Genomic DNA, 25,876 nt, shown 5'->3' with positions numbered 1-25,876 from the left:
GGAGCCAGTGCACACCACCTGATCCTAAAGCTTTACTTTTTGTGCCCTGTCTCCTGCGGAGCCGCTATTCCCCATGGTCCTTTCAGGAACCCCAGCATCCACTACGGACTCCGAGAAATAGAATTATCGGTAAGTAAATTCTTATTTTTTTTAGGTCTTTATTGCAACCCAATACACCTTGCCACTCTATTTTGTTTTATTTCATCCTTTGTAAAACTTCTACTCTCCAGCAGTAGACCATGCAATCCTCGTACAGTGTGTTACGTACATATCACAGACACACACTGTGTGCGTTTCGGCAACACAAATCCTTTTTAACGCCTATTTATCTTGCAAAATCTTTTAAACATGTTTTCAGGGTTTAAACTGTGAGCGCCTGCCCTTGTTGCAGTGATTACAGCTGACCTGGCAGTCAGTGGATTTACTGTAGTAAGGTTCAGTATCCGCAAACTTTAGTATTGAATTTAGGAAGTGACGGATTAGAAGATTTAACCTTACTCTACTGGCGGCTGCACTAGGTGAAACAATGAATTCCACGAACTGTCGGAGGCGGCTTCTGTAAGTAGAGGTTTTCTGAGTAAATGCATGGCATAAGGTGATAAACCTCAAATTCATGACCAGACACCGTCTTAAGTTCTTTAGGTTTACAGTGAAACTTCTGAACACAAATACGGATAGCAGTATGAAGCCACTCTGAAAACTTAAAAAGAGAGAATAAATAGTCCTATTACCGAAGGCTTAGCATGTAATCCTTGACTTTTAAGTATGTCCAGTCTGCTTCAGCTGACCGGGCAGGAGCAAGAGCGGTCATATCGGCTGATGGATGTGAAGCACGCTCCATCCAAGCAACTTGAGTAGCTGTCGAAACAGACAGTCACAACAGACAGCCCCCTCCTCTTCATGAAGAGACCCAAAACGTCAGGCAGCCGGTAACTACGAGAGTTCCCTCTCTGAACAAAGCAAGAGCCCAATCAAAACGTTTGACAAGTTTGCACAGTACCGGTGAGACATTCTCAGCCAGTCACTTCTGTAGATTGCAGCATTTATGTACTTGCAACATAATCACAGACCACAAAGACAAGTGCCTTTATCCGTCAACTGACACAAACTTAAGCATTAAGCTGTATAAACTACACCCAGAGCCTTCAGTGGATAGCATTAACCTTTCAGAAGTGACACAGCTATAAGACATGGGATAATATTCATGTACTTCCCTATCCAGAAAGCCACTATATGCTGTTATCTTGTACACTTTAGTTAATGATGGTCATACATAGTGCAATATTATAACTGTGGAATTACTGGACGGTTGCTCCACAGTCGCAACATGTATGTCTAGACGTGACCTGTCCACTTTATTATTATTATTTATTATTATTATTATTATCCTTTACATATATGGCGCCGCAAGGGATTTGTAGCGCACAATTACAGATTACATAAACAAATGAGCAAGACCAGAAAACAGTGACTTACAATTCAAGACAATAAATAGAACAAGTACAGGATTTATAAACAAAGCTGCATCAGCAGATGACACTGAAATAAGTATCAGGGCATCAGAAAACCGTGGGATTTGGTACAGTCTAAGGGAGTATTGAATAGAAGATAGGTAAAGTAAGAGAAGGAAAAGCACATTAGGGAAGAGGGCCCTGGTTGTAAGAGCTTACGGTCTAAAGGGAAGAGACAGACAGGGGCGACACAGATGAGATAGACGGTGCGCGTGGGCAGAGGACTTAGGATGAGAGTTCGGTGAAGAAGTGGGTTTTGAGAGCCCGTTTGAATGAAGTTTTGTAGAGAGGTGGAGAATCTGAGGGGGAGAAGGAATTCTAGAGAAAGAGAGTAGCACGTGCAAAATCTTGACGTGTGGAGGTAAGTAGTAGGCAGGAGAGGCGGTGTGCAATAGCAGGAGTGTAAAGGGAGATAAGGTCAGAGATGTAAGTGGGTGATGGCTTTGTGAGTGAGTTGGAGGAGCTTGAATTGGATTGTGAAGAGAAGCCAGTGAAGAGTTTGTAAGAGAGGGGAGGTTGATGATATAGTATGTTTGGTGAGGAAGATTAGTCTTGCAGCAGCATTTAGGATAGATTGGAGATGAGGGGCACCTTTGACAGGGATGCCAGTGGAAGTGGGGTGGGAGTCATGAGAGGAGACAGAGAAGAAACGGTCAGAGAGGTAGGAGAATAGCCAGGTATCATCGTGCAGACCAAGGGAGCGAAGGATTTGCAAAAGGAGAGGGTGGTCCATAGTGTCAAAGCAGCAAAGAGATCAGGGAGAATAAGCAGAGAGTAGTGGCCCTTGTATTTCGCAGAAAGGACGTCATTGCAGACTTTCGTGAGGGCCGTTTCAGTGGAAAGGATGTGAGAGGAAGGAAAGAAAGACAGTAAGGCGGTTGTAGACAATACGCTCAAGGGGTTTGGAAGCAAAAGGGAGGAGAGAGATGGGTCGATAATTTTTTTTTCTTTTCTTTTTCTTCTAAAGAGTAGGGGAGACGAGTGCATTCTTGAAGGCAGCGGGGACAGTTCCTGATGAGAGGTAGTGTTTGAGGAGGTGGGCACGATGGGAATAGGCAGAAAAAGAAAGGTGGTGGGGGGGATGGATGAGGGCCATGGCTTCCTCACAAGATACATGGGACAAAGATGTCAGAGTTGGTAAGAGGGATGGGGAGGGGTGGTAAGGGAAATAAAGTGGCTGGTTGCTGATGGTGTGGTGGGATGTGATGACCAGATGTATGGAGTCCTTTTTGGATGTGAAGTAAGCGACAAAGTCAAGAGCAGAGAGAGAGAGGAGATAAAGTGGGGGTGGGCAGAGTAGGAAGTTGAATGTGGCAAAGAGGTGCTGGGTGTTTAGAAGACTGGGAGGAAATGGAGTTGTTGAAGTACAAGGAAACGGGCAGCAATGAATGATGAGAGCAAAAGCTTGAAAGTGAGGAAGTCTGCCTTAGAGCGTGTTTTCCTCCACTGTCGCCCGGCAGTTCGTGAGCATTTTTGCAAATAGCTGGTGCATTTGGTGTGCCAGTGTTGAGGTGCTGGTTTGCGAGGGTGAATAGTGGTTGGAGGAGCGACAGTCAAGAGCAGAAGTGATGCATTGTACAGGTGAAACTCAGAAAATTAGAATATCGTGCAAAAGTTCATTTATTTCAGTAATTCAACTTAAAAGGTGAAACCAATATATTATATAGACTTGTTACATGCAAAGTGAGATATTTCAAGCCTTTATTTGTTATAATTTTTATGATTGTGGCTTACAGTTTAAGAAAACCCCAAATCCAAAATCTCTGAAAATTAGATTACATAAAATCAATAAAAAAATGTAAAAAAAAGGATGTTAAATACAGAAATGTCAGCCCTCCGAAAAGTATAATCATGCATATGTACTCAGTACTTGGTTTGGGCCCCTTTTGCATGAATTACTGCCTCAATCGAACCAGGTTTTGGTACTTTTGGCAGTGTGGGCAGGTGCCAAGTCCTGCTGGAAAATGAAGTCAGCATCTCCATAAAGTTTTGTCTGCTGAAGGAAGCATGAAGTGCTCTAAAATGTCCTGGTAGACTGCTGCGTTGACTCTGGACTGAAAAAAGCACAGTGGACCAACACCAGCAGATGACATGGCTCCCCAAATCAACACAAACTGTGGAAACTTCACACTGACCTTCAAGCATCTTGGATTGTGTGCCTCTCCATTCTTCCTCCATACTCTGGGACCTTGGTTTCCAAATGAGATGCAACATTTGCTCTCACCAGAAAATAAGACTTTGGACCACTGAGCAACAGACCAGTTTTTTTTTTAGTTTTTTTTTTAGCCCAGGTAAGATGCTTATGACGTTGTTTGTTCAGGAGCGGCTTGATGAGGAATACGACATTTGAAGCCCATGTCCAGGATCCGTCTCTGTGTGGTGGCTCTTGATGCACTAACTCCAGCCTCAGTCCACTCCTTGTGAAGCTCTCCCACACTCGCCTGACCTAAACCCCATAGAGAATCTCTGGGGCATTGCCAAGAGAAAGATGAGATGAGACCGAACACTGCAGAAGAGCTGAAGGCCACTATTGAAGCATCCTGGTCTCCCATAACACCTCAGCAGTGCCACAGGCTGATAGAATCCATGCCTCGCCTCATTGAGGCAGTAATTCTTGCAAAAGGGGCCCAAACCAAGTACTGAGTACATATGCATTATTATACTTGTCGGGGTCCGACATTTCTGTATTTAAAATATTTTTTTTATTGATTTTATGTAATAATCTACTTTTCAGAGATTTTGGATTTGGTGTTTTCTTAAGCTGTAAGCCACAATAATCAAAATTATAACAAATAAAGGCTTGAAATAACTCCCTTTGCATGTAATGAGTCTATATGTATATTAGTTTCACCTTTTAAGTTGAATTACTGAAATAAATGAACTTTTGCACGATATTCTAATTTTCTGAGTTTCACCTGTATATGGAAGTGGCTTGTTCAGGGCATGAGAGAGAAGTGCGTCTAGCAGGGAGGATAGGTAAGTGGTGTCGATTTAGCCTTAATGTTACATTTAGTGGTGGTAACCTTAGGCAGTAGAGGTGGAGTAGCAGAGAGAGAGAAGTTAAAGGAGAGCCGGTTGTGGTCAGAGAGAGAGTAAATGGGGAGTTGGAGAAAATATAAATATCACAGAGGTGAGTGAAGACCAGATCCAGTGAGCTCCCATTCACATGGGAGGGGGGGAGGTCCACTGGGAGAGACCAAGCAACAATCTGAGATCAAGGAGTTTAAAAGCAGGGGATTTTGTGGGGAAATTGAAAATAAATGTCTTAATTGCAGATTGGTATTTTACTTTTTCGTGTTTGAATGACATTCCTTAAGCATAAAATACTGATGCAGCTGTTTTAGTTGCAATATTTTAAAGGACCCCCTAAATTTAAAGTATCACTACCTTTGATGTGGGCGTGAAAATGTTAATCAAACCACACCCAACTAATCTATCTAAAAATAAAAGAACCCAGAAAGTTATCTCTCACTCACTATTAAACACACAGTTCTGCCATGACTAAGATTTAGTTCAAGAGCGGACACTTTTAGAAAATCTACAATTACTTCCTGATTTTATCACCAACCGGGGATCATAACCCAGTTTATTGAGCGTTTCTGTAAACTAGTCAGTTTTGTTCGTTAAATCTAGCGTTGGAAAGACCAAGCTTAACTGATGTGTGATTTTTATTTATTTATTTTTTCAAGTACACAAAGAGAGAATATTTATGAAATGCAGTGTCATTGCCAAAGCTAGTGATTATTGAGTAATGGTGATAACAAAGTGATATAACTGTTAAACAAACTGTCATATCACATACACTTATTTCTGCTGTCTGGGGAAGGCTAAATGTTATGGCTGATTTATCTGTGGAGAGACTCAAGAATTGACCGTTTCAAACGTCATTTTAGCACAATTTTCTTTTCCACTCAAACTTGAAGTGTAACATGGTGCTGAGTTTGTTTTACTGTGCTTTCTCTATCGTCCTAGTGGATGCTGGGGTTCCTGAAAGGACCATGGGGAATAGCGGCTCCGCAGGAGACAGGGCACAAAAAGTAAAGCTTTTTTCCGATCAGGTGGTGTGCACTGGCTCCTCCCCCTATGACCCTCCTCCAGACTCCAGTTAGATTTTTGTGCCCGGCCGAGAAGGGTGCAATCTAGGTGGCTCTCCTAAAGAGCTGCTTAGAGAAAGTTTAGCTAGGTTTTTTATTTTACAGTGATTCCTGCTGGCAACAGGATCACTGCAGCGAGGGACTGAGGGGAGAAGGAGTCAACTCACCTGCGTGCAGGATGGATTGGTTTCTTGGCTACTGGACATCAAGCTCCAGAGGGACGATCACAGGTACAGCCTGGATGGTCACCGGAGCCACGCCGCCGGCCCCCTTGCAGATGCTGAAATCAGAAGAGGTCCAGAATCGGCGGCTGAAGACTCCTGCAGTCTTCTAAAGGTAGCGCACAGCACTGCAGCTGTGCGCCATTTTCCTCTCAGCACACTTCACACGGCAGTCACTGAGGGTGCAGGGCGCTGGGAGGGGGGCGCCCTGGGAGGCAAATGAGTACCTATAAAGGCTAAAAATACCTCACATATAGCCCTAGAGGCTATATGGAGATATTTAACCCCTGCCTAATTTTTCTAAATAGCGGGAGACGAGCCCGCCGGAAAAGGGGCGGGGCCTATCTCCTCAGCACACGGCGCCATTTCCTCTCACAGCTCCGCTGGTCAGGACTGCTCCCAAGTCTCTCCCCTGCACTGCACTACAGAAACAGGGTAAAACAGAGAGGGGGGGGCACATTTATGGCGATATTTTGATATAACAAAGCAGCTATAAGGGAGCACTTATTATAAGGCTATCCCTGATATATATATAGCGCTTTTGGTGTGTGCTGGCAAACTCTCCCTCTGTCTCCCCAAAGGGCTAGTGGGTCCTGTCTTCGTTAGGAGCATTCCCTGTGTGTCTGCTGTGTGTCGGTACGTGTGTGTCGACATGTATGAGGACGATATTGGTGTGGAGGCGGAGCAATTGCCAAATATGAGGATGTCACCCCCTAGGGAGTCGACACCAGAATGGATGCCTTTATTTATGGAACTACGGGATAGTGTCAACACGCTAAAGCAGTCGTTTGACGACATGAGACGGCCGGACAATCAATTAGTGCCTGTCCAGGCGACTCAAACACCGTCAGGGGCTGTGAAACGCCCTTTGCCTCAGTCGGTCGACACAGACCCAGACACAGGCGATGACTCCAGTGGTGACGGTGACGAATCAACCGTATTTTCCAGTAGGGCCACACGTTATATGATTTTGGCAATGAAGGAGGCGTTACATTTAGCTGATACTACAGGTACCACTAAACAGGGTATTATGTGGGGTATGAAAAAACTACCTATAGTTTTTCCTGAATCAGAAGAACTAAATGACGTGTGTAATGAAGCGTGGGTTGCCCCTGATAAAAAGCTGATAATTTCAAAGAAATTATTGGCATTATACCCTTTCCCGCCAGAGGTTAGGGAGCGCTGGGAAACACCTCCTAGGGTGGACAAGGCGCTAACACGCTTATCTAAACAAGTGGCGTTACCCTCTCCTGAGACGGCCGCACTTAAAGATCCATCAGATAGGAGGATGGAAAATATCCAAAAAAGTATATACACACATGCAGGTGTTATACTACGACCAGCTGTAGCGACTGCCTGGATGGGCAGTGCGGGGGTAGTTGGTCAGAATCCCTGATTGAAAATATTGATACCCTGGACAGGGACAATATTTTACTGTCGTTAGAACAAATAAAGGATGCATTTCTTTATATGCGTGATGCACAGAGGGATATATGCACACTGGCATCACGGGTAAGTGCTATGTCCATTTCGGCCAGAAGAGCTTTATGGACGCGACAGTGGACAGGCGATGCGGATTCAAAACGGCATATGGAAGTTTTGCCGTATAAAGGGGAGGAGTTATTTGGAGTCGGTCTATCAGATTTGGTGGCCACGGCTACAGCCGGGAAATCCACCTTTCTACCTCAAGTCACTCCCCAACAGAAAAAGGCACCGACTTTTCAACCGCAGCCCTTTCGTTCCTTTAAAAATAAGAGAGCAAAGGGCTATTCATATCTGCCACGAGGCAAAGGTCGAGGGAAGAGACAGCAACACGCAGCTCCTTCCCAGGATCAGAAGCCCTCCCCGGCTTCTACAAAAGCCTCAGCATGACGCTGGGGCTTCTCAAGCGGACTCGGGGACCGTGGGGGGTCGTCTCAAAAATTACAGCGCGCAGTGGGCTCACTCGCAAGTAGATCCCTGGATCCTGCAGATAATATCTCAGGGATACAGGTTGGAATTAGAGACAGATCCACCTCGCCGTTTCCTGAAGTCTGCTTTACCAACGTCCCCCTCCGAAAGGGAGACGGTGTTGGAAGCCATTCACAAGCTGTACTCTCAGCAGGTGATAGTCAAGGTACCTCTTCTGCAACAAGGGAAGGGGTATTATTCCACTCTTTTTGTGGTACCGAAGCCGGATGGCTCGGTAAGGCCTATTCTAAATCTGAAGTCCTTGAACCTGTACATAAAGAAGTTCAAGTTCAAAATGGAGTCACTCAGAGCAGTGATAGCGAACCTGGAAGAGGGGGACTTTATGGTATCCTTGGACATCAAGGATGCGTATCTCCACGTTCCAATTTACCCCTCACACCAGGGGTACCTCAGGTTCGTTGTACAAAACTGTCACTATCAGTTTCAGACGCTGCCGTTCGGATTGTCCACGGCACCTCGGATCTTTACAAAGGTAATGGCCGAGATGATGATTCTTCTTCGAAGAAAAGGCGTATTAATTATCCCATACTTGGACGATCTCCTAATAAGGGCGAGGTCCAGAGAACAGCTAGAGATGGGATTAGCACTGTCTCAGGAAGTGCTAAAACAGCACGGGTGGATTCTGAATATTCCAAAATCCCAGTTAATGCCGACAACTCGTCTGCTGTTCCTAGGGATGATTCTGGACACGGTTCAGAAAAAGGTTTTTCTCCCGGAGGAAAAAGCCAAGGAGTTATCCGAGCTTGTCAGGAACCTCCTAAAACCAGGAAAGGTGTCTGTACATCAATGCACAAGAGTCCTGGGAAAAATGGTGGCTTCTTACGAAGCAATTCCATTCGGCAGATTCCACGCAAGAATTTTCCAAAGGGATCTGTTGAACAAATGGTCAGGGTCGCATCTTCAGATGCACCTGCGGATAACCCTGTCTCCAAGGACAAGGGTGTCTCTTCTGTGGTGGTTGCAAAGTGCTCATCTATTGGAGGGCCGCAGATTCGGCATACAGGATTGGATCCTGGTGACCACGGACGCCAGCCTGAGAGGCTGGGGAGCAGTCACACAAGGAAGAAACTTCCAGGGAGTATGGACGAGCCTGGAAACGTCTCTTCACATAAACATTCTGGAACTAAGAGCAATATACAATGCTCTAAGCCAGGCAGAACCTCTGCTTCAGGGAAAACCGGTGTTGATCCAGTCGGACAACATCACGGCAGTCGCCCATGTGAACAGACAGGGCGGCACAAGAAGCAGGAGTGCAATGGCAGAAGCTGCAAGGATTCTTCGCTGGGCAGAGAATCATGTGATAGCACTGTCAGCAGTGTTCATCCCGGGAGTGGACAACTGGGAAGCAGACTTCCTCAGCAGACACGATCTTCACCCGGGAGAGTGGGGACTTCATCCAGAAGTCTTCCACATGCTGGTAACCCGTTGGGAAAGACCAATGGTGGACATGATGGCGTCTCGCCTCAACAAAAAACTGGACAGGTATTGCGCCAGGTCAAGAGATCCGCAGGCAATAGCTGTGGACGCGCTGGTAACGCCTTGGGTGTACCAGTCGGTGTATGTGTTTCCTCCTCTGCCTCTCATACCAAAAGTATTGAGAATTATACGGCAAAGAGGCGTAAGAACGATACTAGTGGTTCCGGATTGGCCAAGAAGGACTTGGTACCCGGAACTTCAAGAGATGATCACGGAAGATCCGTGGCCTCTACCTCTAAGGAGGGACTTGCTTCAGCAGGGTCCCTGTCTGTTTCAAGACTTACCGCGGCTGCGTTTGACGGCATGGCGGTTGAACGCCGGATCCTAAAGGAAAAAGGCATGCCGGAAGAAGTCATTCCTACTTTGATTAAAGCAAGGAAGGAAGTAACCGTGCAACATTATCACCGAATTTGGCGAAAATATGTTGCGTGGTGCGAAGATCGGAGTGCTCCGACGGAGGAATTTCAACTGGGTCGATTCCTACATTTCCTGCAATCAGGATTGTCAATGGGTCTCAAATTGGGATCTATTAAGGTTCAAATTTCGGCCCTGTCGATTTTCTTTCAAAAAGAATTGGCTTCAGTCCCTGAAGTCCAGACCTTTGTTAAGGGAGTGCTGCATATACAGCCTCCTGTGGTGCCTCCAGTGGCACCGTGGGATCTCAATGTGGTTTTGGATTTCCTAAAATCTCATTGGTTTGAACCACTAAAAAAGGTGGATTTGAAATATCTCACATGGAAAGTGACCATGCTTCTAGCCCTGGCTTCTGCCAGGAGAGTGTCAGAATTGGCAGCTTTATCTTACAAAAGCCCATATCTGATTTTCCATTCGGACAGGGCAGAACTGCGGACTCGTCCGCATTTTCTCCCTAAGGTGGTGTCAGCATTTCATCTGAACCAGCCTATTGTAGTGCCTGCGGCTACAAGTGACTTGGAGGACTCCAAGTTACTGGACGTTGTCAGAGCATTAAAAATATATATTGCAAGGACAGCTGGAGTCAGAAAATCTGACTCGTTGTTTATATTGTATGCACCCAACAAGATGGGTGCTCCGGCGTCTAAGCAGACGATTGCTCGTTGGATCTGTAGCACAATCCAACTTGCACATTCTGTGGCAGGCCTGCCACAGCCTAAATCTGTAAAGGCCCACTCCACAAGGAAGGTGGGCTCATCTTGGGCGGCTGCCCGAGGGGTCTCGGCATTACAACTTTGCCGAGCAGCTACGTGGTCAGGGGAGAACACGTTTGTAAAAGTTTACAAATTTGATACTCTGGCTAAGGAGGACCTGGAGTTCTCTCATTCGGTGCTGCAGAGTCATCCGCACTCTCCCGCCCGTTTGGGAGCTTTGGTATAATCCCCATGGTCCTTTCAGGAACCCCAGCATCCACTAGGACGATAGAGAAAATAAGATTTTACTTACCGATAAATCTATTTCTCGGAGTCCGTAGTGGATGCTGGGCGCCCATCCCAAGTGCGGATTATCTGCATAAATTGTACATAGTTATTGTTAACTAATTCGGGTTATTGTTGAAGGAAGCCATCTTTCAGAGGCTCCGCTGTTATCATACTGTTAACTGGGTTTAGATCACAAGTTGTACGGTGTGATTGGTGTGGCTGGTATGAGTCTTACCCGGGATTCAAAATCCTCCCTTATTGTGTACGCTCGTCCGGGCACAGTACCTAACTGGAGTCTGGAGGAGGGTCATAGGGGGAGGAGCCAGTGCACACCACCTGATCGGAAAAAAGCTTTACTTTTTGTGCCCTGTCTCCTGCGGAGCCGCTATTCCCCATGGTCCTTTCAGGAACCCCAGCATCCACTACGGACTCCGAGAAATAGATTTATCGGTAAGTAAAATCTTATTTAAAGCGTCATGTTTTTTATGTTTATTGAGTTAGTCTGTTGGGTTTGGTGCATGTTAGGCTGTCCTTTTAGCTTGTCTACTGTGCCTCGGGGAATGTCTGACACCAATGAGGTTGTTCGCTCTATGGGCATTCCTTTGCTTTCAAACATGTTAGGCTTCCTGATGAGTTTATTTTTTTCTGCCTTCAAGCATTCTGAGTTCTATTGGTCTTGCCTGCTTTGCATATTAGATCCTCTGTTCACATATGTGCGCTCCCATTGGTCGCTTATGACATTGTCTGTTCGTCTGTGCTGCATGGTCATTCGGATGATATCGTATGCCTGGCCGTTCAGCGTAATGAAGGACGGAACGAGTAATCATTCCGTCGTTCATTACATCGTGTAGTGTGTACAGCCAGTCTCGCGTGGTCCGGTGCGAAAGGAATTCAGCCAACCATCAGGGCAATTGGCTGTCGGGATTTTGAAAGTTGGGTTGCCGCTGTCTGCTTCCTGACTGTCATGGATTTCAACTGAAAGGATATCGATATCGTACCCAACCCAGCTAAAAATAAGATTTTACTTACCGATAAATCTATTTCTCGTAGTCCGTAGTGGATGCTGGGGACTCCGTCAGGACCATGGGGATATAGCGGCTCCGCAGGAGACAGGGCACAATAATAAAAGCTTTAGGATCAGGTGGTGTGCACTGGCTCCTCCCCCTATGACCCTCCTCCAAGCCTCAGTTAGGATACTGTGCCCGGACGAGCGTGCATAATAAGGAAGGATATTGAATCCCGGGTAAGACTCATACCAGCCACACCAATCACACCGTACAACCTGTGATCTGAACCCAGTTAACAGTATGATAACAACGAAGGAGCCTCTGAAAAGATGGCTCACAACAAGAATAACCCGATTTTTGTAACAATAACTATGTACAAGTATTGCGGACAATCCGCACTTGGGATGGGCGCCCAGCATCCACTACGGACTACGAGAAATAGATTTATCGGTAAGTAAAATCTTATTTTCTCTGACGTCCTAGTGGATGCTGGGGACTCCGTCAGGACCATGGGGATTATACCAAAGCTCCCAAACGGGCGGGAGAGTGCGGATGACCCTGCAGCACCGAATGAGAGAACTCCATGTCCTCCTCAGCCAGGGTATCAAATTTGTAGAATTTAGCAAACGTGTTTTCCCCTGACCATGTAACTGCTCGGCAAAGTTGTAAAGCCGAGACCCCTCGGGCAGTCGCCCAAGATGAGCCCCCTTCCTTTTGGAATGGGCTTTTACCGATTTTGGCTGTGGCAGGCCTGCCACAGAATGTGTAAACTGAATTGTATTACAAATCCAGCGAGCAATCGTCTGCTTAGAAGCAGGAGCACCCATCTTGTTGGGTGCATACAGGCTAAACAGCGAGTCAGATTTTCTGACTCCAGCCTTCCTGGAAACATATTTTTCAGGGCCCTGACAACGTCAAGTAACTTGGAGTCCTCCAAGTCCCTAGTACCCGCAGGTACCACAATAGGTTGGTTCATGTGAAAAACAGAAAACACCTTAAGGAGAAATTGAGGACGAGTCCTCAATTCTGCCCTGTCAGAATGAAAAATTAAGTAAGGGCTTTATATATGATAAAGCCGCCAATTCTGACACACGCCTGGCTGAAGCCAGGGCTAATAACATCGTCACTTTCCATGTGAGATATTTTAAGTCCACAGTGGTGAGTGGTTCAAACCAATGTGACTTTAGGAAACTCAAAACAACATTGAGATCCCAAGGTGCCACTGGGGCACAAAAGGAGGCTGTATATGCAGTACCCCTTTTACAAACATCTGAACGTCAGGCACTAAAGCCAGTTCTTTCTGGAAGAAATTCGACAGGGCCGAAATTTGAACCTTAATGGACCCTAATTTTAGGCCCATAGACAGTCCTGTTTTCAGGAAATGTAGGAAACGACCCAGTTGGAATTCCTCTGTAGGGGCCTTCTTGGCCCCACACCACGCAACATATCTTCGCCAAATGCGGTGAAAATGTTTTGCGGTTACATCCTTCCTGTCTTCGACCAGGGTAGGGATGACTTCATCTGGAATGCCCTTTCAGGATCCGGCGTTCAACCGCCATGCCGTCAAACGCGGCCGCGGTAAGTCTTGGAACAGACAAGGCCCCTGCTGGAGCAGGTCCTTTCTTAAAGGTAGAGGCCACGGGTCTTCCGTGAACATCTCTTGAAGTTTCGGGTACCAAGTCCTTCTTGGCCAATCCGGAACCACGAGTATCATTCTTACTCATCTCCCTCTTATGATTCTCAGTACTTTTTGTATGAGAGGCATAGGAGGGAACACATACTCTGACTGGTACATCCACAGTGTTACCAGAGCGTCCACCGCTATTGCCTGAGGGTCCCTTGACCTGGCGCAATATCTAGTTTTTTGTTCAGGCGGGACGCCATCATGTCCACCTTTGGTTTTTCACAACGGTTTACAATCATGTGGAAGACTTCCCGATGAAGTCCCCACTCTCCCGGGTGGAGGTCATGCCTGCTGAGGAAGTCTGCTTCCCAGTTTTCCACTCCCGGAATGAACACTGCTGAGAGTGTTATCACATGATTTTTCGCCCAGCGAAGAATCCTTGCAGTTTCTGCCATTTCCCTCCTGCTTCTTGTGCCGCCCTGTCTGTTTACGTGGGCGACTGCCGTGATGTTGTCCCACTGGATCAATACCGGCTGACCTTGAAGCAGAGGTCTTGCTAAGCTTAGAGCATTGTAAATTGCCCTTAGCTCCAGTATATTTATGTGGAGAGAAGTCTCCAGACTCGATCACACTCTCTGGAAATTTTTTCCTTGTGTGACTGCTCCCCAGCCACTCAGGCTGGCATCCGTGGTCACCAGGACCCAGTCCTGAATGCCGAATCTGCGGCCCTTTCATAGATGAGCACTCTGCAGCCACCGCAGAAGAAACACCCTTGTCCTTGGAGACAGGGTTATCCGCTGATGCATCTGAAGATGCGATCCGGACCATTTTTCCAGCAGATCCCACGTAAAGGTTCTTGCGTGAAATCTACCGAATGGGATCGCTTTGTAAGAAACCACCATTTTTCACAGGATCCTTGTGCAATGATGCACTGATACTTCTCCTGGTTTTAGGAGGTTCCTGACTAGCTCGGATAACTCCCTGGCTTTCTTCTCCGGGAGAAAACATCCTTTTCTGGACTGTGTCCAGAATCATCCCTAGGAACAGTAGACGTGTCGTCGGAAAAAACTGCGATTTTGGAATATTTAGAATCCACTCGTGCTGTCGTAGAACTACTTAAGATAGTGCTACTCCGACCTCCAACTGTTCTCTGGACTTTGCCCTTATCAGGAAAGCGTCCATATTTCTTTTAAGAAGAATCATCATTTCGGCCATTACCTTGGTAAAGACCCGGGGTGCCGTGGACAATCCAAACGGCAGCGTCTGAACTGATAGTGACAGTTCTGTACCACGAACCTGAGGTACCCTTGGTGAGAAGGGCAAATTTGGACATGTAGGTAAGCGTCCCTGATATCCAGTGACACCATATTGTCCCCTTCTTCCTGGTTCGCTATCACTGCTCTGAGTGACTCCATCTTGATTTGAACGCTTGTATGTAAGTGTTCAAATATTTCAGATCTCACCTAGCCGTCTGGCTTCAGTACCACAATATAGTGTGGAATAATACCCCTTCCCTTGTTGTAGAAGGGGTACTTTGATTATCACCTGCTGGGAATACAGCCTGTGAATTGTTCCCAATACTGCCTCCCTGTCGGAGGGAGACGTTGGTAAAGCAGACTTCAGGAACTTGTGAGGGGGAGACGTCTCGAATTTCCAATGTACACCTGGGATACTACGTGTAGGATCCAGGAGTCCACTTGTGAGTGAGCCCACTGCGTGCTGAAACTCTTGAGATGACCCCCTACCGCACCTGAGTCCGCTTGTACGGCCCCAGCGTCATGCTGCGGACTTGGCAGAAGCTGTGGAGGGCTTCTGTTCCTGGGAATGGGCTGCCTGCTGCAGTCTTCTTCCCTTTCCTCTACCCCTGGGCAGATATGACTGGCCCTTTTGCCCGCCTGCCCTTATGGGGACGAAAGGACTGAGACTGAAAAGACTGTGTCCTTTTCTGCTGAGATGTGACTTGGGGTAACAAAAGGTGGATTTTTCAGCTGTTGCCATGGCCACCAGGTCCGATGGACCGCCCCTTTATACGGCAATACTTCCATGTGCCGTCTGGAATCTGCATCACCTGACCACTGTCGTCTGGCAGATATGGACATCACATTTACTCTTGATGCCAGAATGCAAATATCCCTCTGCGCATCTCGCATATATAGAAATGCATCCTTAAAATGCTCTATAGTCAATAAAATCTTGTCCCTGTCAAGGGTATCAATATTTTCAGTCAGGAAATCCGACCAAGCCCCCTCAGCGCTGCACATCCAGGCTGAGGCGATTGCTGGTCGTAGTATAACACCAGTATATGTGTATATACTTATAGGATATTTTTCAGCTTCCTATCAGCTGGCTCCTTGAGGGCTGCCGTATCTGGAGACGGTAACGCCACTTGTTTTTATAAGCGTGTGAGCGCCTTATTCACCCTAAGGTGTGTTTCCCAACTCGCCCTAACTTCTGGCGGGAAAGGGTATACCGCCAATAATTTTCTATCGGAGGAAACCCACGTATCATCACACACTTCATTTAATTTATCTGATTCAGGAAAAACTACAAGTAGTTTATTCACACCCTACATAATACCCTTATTTGTGGTACTTGTAGTATCAGAAATATGTAACACCTCCTTCATTGCCCTTAACATGAAACGTGTGGCCCTAAAGGAAAATACGTTTGTTTCTTCACCGTCGACACTGGAGTCAGTGTCTGTGTCTGTGTCGACCGACTGAGGTAAATGGGCGTTTTTACAAGCCCCTGACGGTGTCTGAGACGCCTGGACAGGTACTAATTTGTTTGCCGGCCGTCTCATGTCGTCAACCGACCTTGCAGCGTGTTGACATTATCACGTAATTCCTAAATAAGCCATCCATTCCAGTGTCGACTCCCTAGAGAGTGACATCACCAATACAGGCAATTTGCTCCGCCTCCTCACCAACATCGTCCTCCTACATGTCGACACACACGTACCGACACACAGCACACACACAGGAAATGCTCTGACAGAGGACTGGACCCCACTAGCCCTTTGGGGAGACAGAGGGAGAGTTTGCCAGCACACACCAAAAACGCTATAATTATACAGGGACAACCCCTTATACAAGTGTTTTCCCTTATAGCATTTTTATATATGTAATCATATCGCCAAATAAGTGCCCCCCCTCTCTGTTTTAACCCTGTTTCTGTAGTGCAGTGCAGGGGAGAGCCTGGGAGCCTTCCACACAGCAGAGCTGAGCAGGAAAATGGCGCCGTGTGCTGAGGAGAATAGGCCCCGCCCCCTTTTCGGCGGGCTCTTCTCCCGGAGTTTGTGAGATCTGGCAGGGGTTAAATACATCCATATAGCCTCAAGGGCTATATGTGATGTATTTTAGCCATAAAAAGGTATTATACATTGCTGCCCAGGGCGCCCCCCCCCAGCGCCCTGCACCCTCAGTGACAGTTGGTGACTGTTGGTGAAGTGTGCCGACAACAATGGCGCACAGCTGCAGTGCTGTGCGCTACCTTATGAAGACTGAAAGTCTTCTGCCGCCTGTTTCTGGACCTCTGGACCTCTTCAACTTCGGCATCTGCAAGGGGGGTCGGCGGCACGGCTCCGGGACGAACCCCAGGGTGAGACCTGTGTTCCGACTCCCTCTGGAGCTAATGGTGTCCAGTAGCCTAAGAAGCAAATCCATCCTGCACGCAGGTGAGTTTTCTTCTCTCCCCTAAGTCCCTCGTAGCAGTGAGCCTGTTGCCAGCAGGACTCACTGAAAATAAAAAACCTAACTTAAACTTTTATTCTAAGCAGCTCAGGAGAGCCACCTAGATTGCACCCTTCTCGTCGGGCACAAAAATCTAACTGAGGCTTGGAGGAGGGTCATAGGGGGAGGAGCCAGTGCACACCACCTGATCCTAAAGCTTTTATTATTGTGCCCTGTCTCCTGCGGAGCCGCTATATCCCCATGGTCCTGACGGAGTCCCCAGCATCCACTAGGACGTCAGAGAAATAGTCAAAACACATTTTAAAAAAATGCTATGTCAGCGTATGGTTTCGACATTTCTGTTGGTCGACATAGTCATATCAACATTCAGAATGTCAACATAACATACAAACCCTGTCATAAAATCTGTATTTGTTGCTTCTCAGAAGGCTAACTCCAATATCTCTAGTTTTGATCTACCATATACAAGTGTTTTTCCCATTAGCTGTATTATTCATTCAGTTCAGAAATCAGCGTAATTATTAGATGTTTCTGTTTAAACAAACCGTGCCACAGTAGTTTAGTAGTAATTTGATGTGAAACCAATAATTGTACATTCTGTATTCATGTGATGTATTAGTTTTGCAGAGTGATTATTTTACTTTCAGAATGTTTCTATAGCTGTTCTAATTTGTACCTATTCTGTAGTTTATTTTCCTACTTCACATACAACCCAGATGGCATCTGGCATCTTTCTTCCTTTTGCTTTAATCTTCTTGCGACTAGGTCCATATGGTCTAGAAGCGGTGATGTCTCTTTAAAGCTAGACCAGCTGTTCCATGGCTTTTCCCCCATTAATGCTTCCATCCGTCATGCAGCTCGCTCGGATTGATGTGGGTAGGGAAAAGCAGGGGCAAGAGAAACAAAACTCAGGCACGGAACACACTGTTGGAGCAATCAATTCATAATTAAGCAACTAATTCTAGCTAGCCAAGGAACTATGCCGCAAGGGTTGGAGAACGATCGAGTGCCCAGCCAGCACGTGTAGGCACATCATGTCCAAACTGAGCGCCAGGAGGCAGAGACTTGCCTTGTATCAATGGGAATATCAAGGTTACAAGAAGAATGGGTCCGCTGAAGCTATTTGCTGTGGATTGCACACATTTGAAGCAGATTGCAAAGGTTTTAGGAGTGAAGCACTTTTTTGATTTTTAAAGTGGTTTATTTTCTAAAGTCTTTCACTCATTTCATTATTTGCAGTTTTTTTTTTTTTTTATGTCCGTGTCTAGTTTGCTTTATGTCATACTCTCATATGCCAGAAGTGCACCTTAAACTTTCTCATATTTATTCCCGTTCCCACTAATGGCTTAGTCCGTATGAGAGGTTAAACATCATTCCCTGTTGAAAGACTGTGCTGCTGGCTTTAATCTAGCTATTTTATTGTGGCCCTGACAACGCTGTGATGGGGAGGAATCAATATGTATTTGGAATGTCGAGTAGTGATTGTTCCTGCGCGCACTCAGCGGCTACGTTGTGGACATTTTAACCGTTTCAGCAGTTTTGGCAGAACTGTACCTTTGCGCGAGTTTACATTGTCGTCTCGTCAGAGGTGGTCCCTGGTTGTCACGCTGCAGGTAGCAAAGAACAATATTAAGTCCGTCTTGCCATCAAATAAGTGACATGGATGTGGCCACTAACGGGCCGTTTAAAAGGAAATAATATTGCACGCTTCAAGGCTTGCTTTTTGTTCAAGCTTTCTATGAAACTTTCCTTTTATAGGTAATGCTGAAATGTTACACTCTTGCAGGAGTCTTTCTTATAACAGCAAATGGTGAATCATGCATAACTGTTGAAGCACACTAACACTGGTCTTTATCTGATGTGTATTTTTGTCCCCATTATCTTCTCTCAAAACTGTCCTCTTTCGAGCAGATGCACAATTCAACGCAAGTCTGTTCTAATTGCACCTGCATTACATGCATGCAACTAAATGCACATACTCTCCCTATGCTGGAATGCATCTCTACAAATTGTACTGCCTCTGTCCGTATGCTGGTTTGATGCCAGTCATTATTATCCGTAGGTACATGCCCCAGCCATATCCATGGCGCAACAGATCTGTCACAAACAGACGGAATTCTGCATATGCATAACGCTGCATAGATTGCAAATCCGGCGACACACCTTTGCAAAACTTTGCCAACATACCCATTACGTAGAATATGACGTCCGATAAGAACCATTTGGCTCATCTAGTCTGCTCATGTACATGCACACACTTGCACACTAGGGTTCATTTTTTTTCTTTCGTTGGGAGCCAGTTAACCTACCAGTATATTTTTGTATTGTGGAAGGAAATCGGAGTACTCGGAGGAAACCCACGCAAGCACGGGGAGAATATACAAACTCCACACAGTTACAGCCATAGTGGGAATTGTACCCACGACCTCAGTGCTGTAAGGCAGTAATGCTAACCATTACACTATTCATACTGACCCACCCAGTTATACCCCTTCAGCTGCAAGTGGGTTGCGTATGACTCCACTTTGACCATGATTGCGTCTGCTTTGCTTTCAAGCTTACACATTGTGAAAATGCAAAATAGATCATGTGGGCGAATTCTGTAATGATAAAATATATTGTGTATAGTGGCAAGTATGGTTGTAATGTTACTGGGGCATAGTCGGGAGGCTGGAGGACATTTAAAAAAAAAAAAAGCTGTTACAGCCTATTCTCTATGCATGGATCAAACACTGAATATTTTTCAGGGGAGTAAGCATTTAAATTCAAAATAGTTACGCATCGAAATGTGTGCGGACAGCGTGATGCCAATCTGAAAAGTAATCTAGGGCTGCTCGTTAGATGTTAGTACAGTGCAAGGTATTTAGGACATATATATATATATATATATATATATATATATATATATATATATATATATATATATATATATATAACTAGCGGCTGTGGACCTTACTATATTCAGTCTTTATCTCTTGTTTTTGTGGGATGTCCTAAATTTTAATGTCAGTGTGGATAGATAGAACAACCTGAGCTGTATCCAGATCAGATCATTGGAATGCACACAGCCAAAACAATGCGTCAATATTTGTTTTCTAGCATATTTGATCTATAGTTCCTGCATTGCTACAGTTCAGGCTTTTGTTATACCAGCAAGTGACAGTGTGTAGCAGTGGGGCTGAATGTCTGGTAGCTAGTGACTGTTCTAGACAAGCTTGCCTCACCTATTTCAGTCTACTACTTGCTCCCTGTGTAGCAGCGAAATGTGGTCCGTGAACCCAATCATTGGAGTGCGCAGGACGGCGGCCATGAAATTGGGTTTTGTTTAACTCAGCTCCTGTGTCCAGTCGCGCGCAATCAATCTCTGCTAAATAGCCTATGTAGCCTGTGTCCTCGTAACAAATTATCCTAGAACTTGTACTGCTGTACTGTGCTAATTTTGATTTGTTGTTACAATATACAAACCCAACATAAAAAATGGATATAGCACTAAAAATCTATGATTTAGTGCCGCTATTAATAAAATGTGGGAAAACTGACCTGTATTTTGAAGAAACTCTGTGTTTCATTATATGGCTCTCATTTTCCATGCATAGCGATTTTAACTCTTTGCTTTCTGTTCCTAGATCACTGTGTCCACTACTATGACCTCCGGAACACTAAGCAGCCCATCATGGTGTTTAAAGGACATCGCAAAGCGGTCTCTTACGCCAAGTTTGTCAACGGGGAGGAGATTGTTTCTGCGTAAGAACATTTTAGACTTCATCTAGGAAAGAAAGTTGGAATATGTTACCCAGAATATTATATTTAGAAGTTTCACACAACCCTTGGGGTGACGTCTGTGAATGTGAAATATTTTTATTAAGACATAAACCGTTCTATAAAATGACTGGCTTGGGTGCAGCCGTGTATTCTCATGATGAGTGTTACAGGCACCACAACAATATATTGGGATAATGCCTTTGAGTGGTCTTCCGAGCGATGCACACATCTCCATGGAGACCTGCAGATTGTCTTCAATAGCTTAAACTGAAGTGCTGCAGCCGAATACCTTACCGCTGGAAACAGTGGTCAGGCTGATGCCAGGGCTAATTATCAACATCATCGTGTGGTCTCCGTCTCTGGAGAGAACATGACCTCTGTCATCAGTGGCCATATATTGAGTATACAGTTACAGAAGCACATTTACGAAGGTTAACCGTAAAAGCGGTCTAAAGTTAAATATTTCAAGGGCTCTCTACTTTGGCTATTACATCGTCTGAGGATGACTATTCATTGTATTTCTTCCTGTGTATATAAATTGGTCTATAGGAGATGGTCACCAGGTATTCTCTGCCAGCCTAAACTGTTCAACATTCATCCTTTTGGGGTATGTTATGCTGAAATATTTATTCATATTCCTTAGGTCAACAGATAGCCAGCTGAAGCTGTGGAATGTTTCCAGGCCACATTGCCTACGCTCCTTCAAGGGTCACATTAACGAAAAGAATTTTGTTGGTTTAGCATCGAACGGAGATTATATTGCCTGTGGTCAGTATTTCTCCAGTTGTTTTTCTCTTATTTTGTTTCCTGTGAAATGAATAGACCCGAGTACACAGTGTGCGTGTGCTTTTATTCTACATTTTCTCTTTACTGTAACCCAGAGGTTCTCAAATGCAGGCCTCAAGGCACCCCAGTGGTCCAGGTTTTAAGTATATCCATGGCTCAGCACAGATAATTAAATCAAGTTGACGGAGGTACAAATTAAGTTACCTGTGGCCCAGCATGGATATACAGGTTGAGTCTCCCTTATCCAAAATGCTTGGGACCAGAGGTATTTTGGATATGGGATTTTTCCGTATTTTGGAATAATTGCCTACCATAATGAGATATCATGGTGATGGGACCTAAATCTAAGCACAGAATGCATTTATGTTTTATATACACCATATACACACAGCCTGAAGGTAATTTTAGCCAATATTTTTTATAACTTTGTGCATTAAACAAAGTGTGTGTACATTCACACAATTCATTTGTTTCATATACACCTTATACACACAGCCTGAAGGACATTTAATACAATATTTTTAATAACTGTGTATTAAACAAAGTTTGTGTACATTGAGCCATCAAAAAACAAAGATTTCACTATCTCACTCAAAAAAGTCCGTATTTCGGAATATTCCGTATTTCGGAATATTTGGATATGGGATACTCAACCTGTACTTAAATCCTGGAACGTTGGGGTGCCTTGACGACCGCGTTTGAGAATCTCTGCTGTAGCCTATTGATGGGAAGCATTTATTTTTTTGTTTTTGTAGACGTCGTTGTTCTTCTAGATATTAGCTAGCTGGTCTTGGGCATTAAGGGGTATGTACATAGTTATTTTATATATTATAAAATTAAACAAGAAGTATTTTTTTTTCTCCCCAACGTAACATCAACAAAGCAACAACAGAATTTCACCATTCTTAGGGGTTGATTAAGTTAGAAGCAAATTACTCAAGGTCGCAAGTAAATGTTCGGGTACTGCTGAACACGATGATTTTTGTTTGTAGCCCCAAAGGGCTGTGTGCAGAAATTCATGAGCCCAGATTGGGATCGAGCCTGCGAAAGGAAGGAGGGGTGATATGTTGTGCCTTTGTGCAAGAAAGAAATATAAAAAATATATAGTAAAAGTTGCAGGAGTGCATGTATAAGCCAAGCATATAAATCCAGTTTATTTTATTACCCTGTTGCGTGTTGATACATATTTTATTGCCTTATTCAGATGGTTTTTCTTTTCTTTTATAAATGTCTGTTAAAACATTGTTCAAATCTCAGCCAACATGATAACCGCTGACTCGAATGCAGTTAGTTGAAGTGTGTTACAGCGGATCACTCACATTTCCCAGCAAGCTGCTTCAGCTTTGGGAATAATGCATGGGCAGACATTTGACAGAACCCAGGGAGCTGTGGAAGATCCCCACTAGTTTACGGTTTAGTAGTCATAGATCTCTACAGGAAGATAAGTTTATTCTTCATCCAGTGTCACATTTTAGTGCATATTTCTCTTTTTGTACATTTGTACAGGACTGGTTATGTATATCTGTGTTTTTTTCCACTTCAGGAAGTGAGAACAATTCCCTCTACTTGTACTATAAGGGACTGTCAAAGACCCTACTGACATTCAAATTTGATACCGTTAAGAGTGTACTGGACAAAGATCGCAAAGAAGATGACACCAATGAGTTTGTGAGCGCTGTGTGTTGGAGGGCTCTTCCTGATGGGGTAAGGATGCTTTTGTAACAATATTGTCTGAACGTTCTCTGCAGTTATTTCCTGATTCCCTAATATTTCTTTATGCAAGTAAGCGTTCCTGTAACATTTGTTACTTGGGAAAACAAGCTCTCTAAAGAACCCTAAATTCCTTAAAATGTGTAATGAGTACTCTTTTCCCACAAAGGGGTATATTCAGTAGCTGTCAGAAGCTGCCGTCTTGTCGGAAAGGTGTCGGCTTCCGACAGATTTCGGTCGGAAAGGGTTCCGACCTATTCAATATTTGTTGTTTTTTTCTAACAAGTCGGGAATTCCTGACTTGTCAGAAAACACGTGGATTGGTGGAATAGCCGCCGATCCACATGCTTCTGTCGGAAACTGGGCTAAATCTGACAGGTTTTGGCCCCATTTCCGACAATCTCAATCCGACTTTGAAAAAATGTCGGATTCAGGCAAGTAGACAAAGGGAGTGGTGCGGCGGGCTATGGGGAGCGGTGCGGCGGGCTAGGAGCAGCAGGGCACGCAGGTACCTGACGGGCTTCCCCCCTGCATCGCTCCCCTGCCGGCACTGGGATACACGGCTAAGTGCCGTGATGTGCGGCTCCCTCCAGCAGCTCCCTGTGATAACACACACGGGGAGCTGCTGATAACAGCTGCATGGACGCCGGCAAAATCCGACAGTCGGATTAGGCCACTCTATTGAATAGGGCTTGTCGGATCCATTCCGACAAATGCATGTCAGAATGGATCCGACTTTTATTGAATCTACCCCAAAAATCAGTCTGCAGAGTCCCTTGAATAGCAGCCCAGTTGTTGGTTTCTCGCGGCACAAGATATGGGTGGGTGGGGGGATTGCTGGTGGAGATGTGGGGAATTTGGGCATTTCTGTTAATTGGGGTACATTGGGTTTATTGTACAAAGCTCTTATTTTCTGAAAATGTGCATACAGTGGGGTAAATTTACTAAGGTGGGAGATTTTTAGAACTGGTGATGTTGCCCATGGCAACCAATCAGATTCTACTTACCATTTATCTAGCTGCTTCTAGCAGATAATAGATATAATCTGATTGGTTGCTATGGGCAACATCACCAGTTCTAAAAATCTCCCACCTTAGTAAATTTACCCCAGTGTATCAGGAAAGTATTCACAGTGCTTCACTTTTTCCACATTTTGTCATGTTACAGCCTTATTCCAAAATGGAATAAATAATTTTTTTTCCCTCAAAATTCTACACACAATACCCCATAATGATAACGTGTGAAAAGGTGTTTTTTTTAGATTTTTGCAAATGTATTAAAAATAAAAAAATAAAATCACATGTACATAAATATTCACAGCCTTTGCCATGAAGCCCAAAATTGAGCTCAGGTGCATCCTGTTTCCACTGATTATCCTTGAGATGTTCCTACAGCTTAATTGGAGTCCACCTGTGGTAAATTCAGTTGATTGGATATGATTTGGAAAGGCACACACCTGTCTATATAAGGTCCCACACTTGACAGTGCATGTCTGAGCACAAACCAAGCATGAAGTCAAAGAAATTGTCTGTAGACCTCCGAGACAGGATTGTCTCTAGGCACAAATCTAGGGAAGAGTACAGAAAAATATTTGCTGCTTTGAAGGTCCCAATAAGCACAGTGGCCTCCATCATCCGTAAATGGAAGAAGTTCGGAACCACCAGGACTCTTCCTAGAGCTGGCCGGACGTCTAAACTGAGCGATCGGGGGAGAAGGGCCCTAGTCAGGGAGGGGACCAAGAACCCGATGGTCATTCTGTCAGAGCTACAGCATTCCTCTGTGGAGAGAGGAGGACCTTCCAGAAGGCCAACCATATCTGCAGCAATCCTCCAATCAGGCTTGTATGGTAGAGTGGCCAGACGGTAGCTACTACTTAGTAAAAAGCACATGGCACCCTGCCTGGAGTTTGCCAAAATGCATCTGAAGGAATCTCAGACCATGAGAAACAAAATTCTCTGGTATGATGAGACAAAGATTGAACTCTTTGGCGTGAATGCCAGGCATCATATTTGGAGGAAACCAGGCACCGCTCATCACCAGGCCAATACCATTCATACAGTGAAGCATGGTGGTGGCAGCATCATGCTGTGGGGATGTTTTTCAGTGACAGGAACTGGAGACTAGTCAGGCTAGATAGATAAATGAATGCATCAATGTACAGAGACATCCTGGATGAAAACCTGCTCCAGAGCACTCTTGACCTCAGACTGGGGCGACGGTTCATCTCTCAGCAGGACAACGACCCTAAACACACAGCCAAGATATCAAAGGAGTGGCTTCAGGATAACTATGTGTATGTCCTTGAGTGGCCCAGCCAGAGCCCAGACTTAAATCCAATTAAACATCTCTGGAGAGATCTGAAAATGGCTGTGGACCAACGCTTCCCATCCAACCTGATGGAGCTTGAGAGGTGCTGCGAAGAGGAACGGGCGAAACTGCCCAAAGATAGGTGTGCCAAGCTTGTGGCATCATATTCAAAATGACTTCAAGCTGTAATTGCTGTTAAAGGTGCATCATCAGCAAAGTATTTAGCAAAGGCTGTGAATACTTTTATATACATGTGATTTCTTAGTTTTTTATTTTTAATACATTTTCAATAAACTCAAACACTTTTTTCACGTGGTCATT

The 25,876-nt window shown here is 45.0% G+C and overlaps 1 protein-coding gene across 5 annotated transcripts in view; it reads left to right on the top strand.

The window, feature by feature from the left end:
* The window catches only part of COP1 (COP1 E3 ubiquitin ligase), a 581,242-nt gene that overhangs the window by 479,624 nt on the left and 75,742 nt on the right, over window positions 1–25,876 (top strand). For all 5 annotated transcript variants that reach the window (XR_010186699.1, XM_063939703.1, XM_063939702.1 and 2 more), the window contains 3 exons: window positions 20,617–20,734; window positions 21,396–21,520; window positions 23,082–23,242. Coding sequence is in view for 4 of the 5 variants with exons in the window: in XM_063939703.1 (XP_063795773.1) it covers window positions 20,617–20,734; window positions 21,396–21,520; window positions 23,082–23,242 (404 nt within the window). In the remaining variant the exon portion in view is untranslated. The remainder of the gene's footprint in view (window positions 1–20,616; window positions 20,735–21,395; window positions 21,521–23,081; window positions 23,243–25,876) is intronic.

This window comes from Pseudophryne corroboree, chromosome 9, assembly GCF_028390025.1.
Source record: "Pseudophryne corroboree isolate aPseCor3 chromosome 9, aPseCor3.hap2, whole genome shotgun sequence".
Classification (NCBI taxonomy): Eukaryota; Metazoa; Chordata; class Amphibia; order Anura; family Myobatrachidae; genus Pseudophryne; species Pseudophryne corroboree.
Note: the sequence above shows the minus strand (reverse complement) of the source record. Positions and strands in the feature narration are given on the sequence as shown.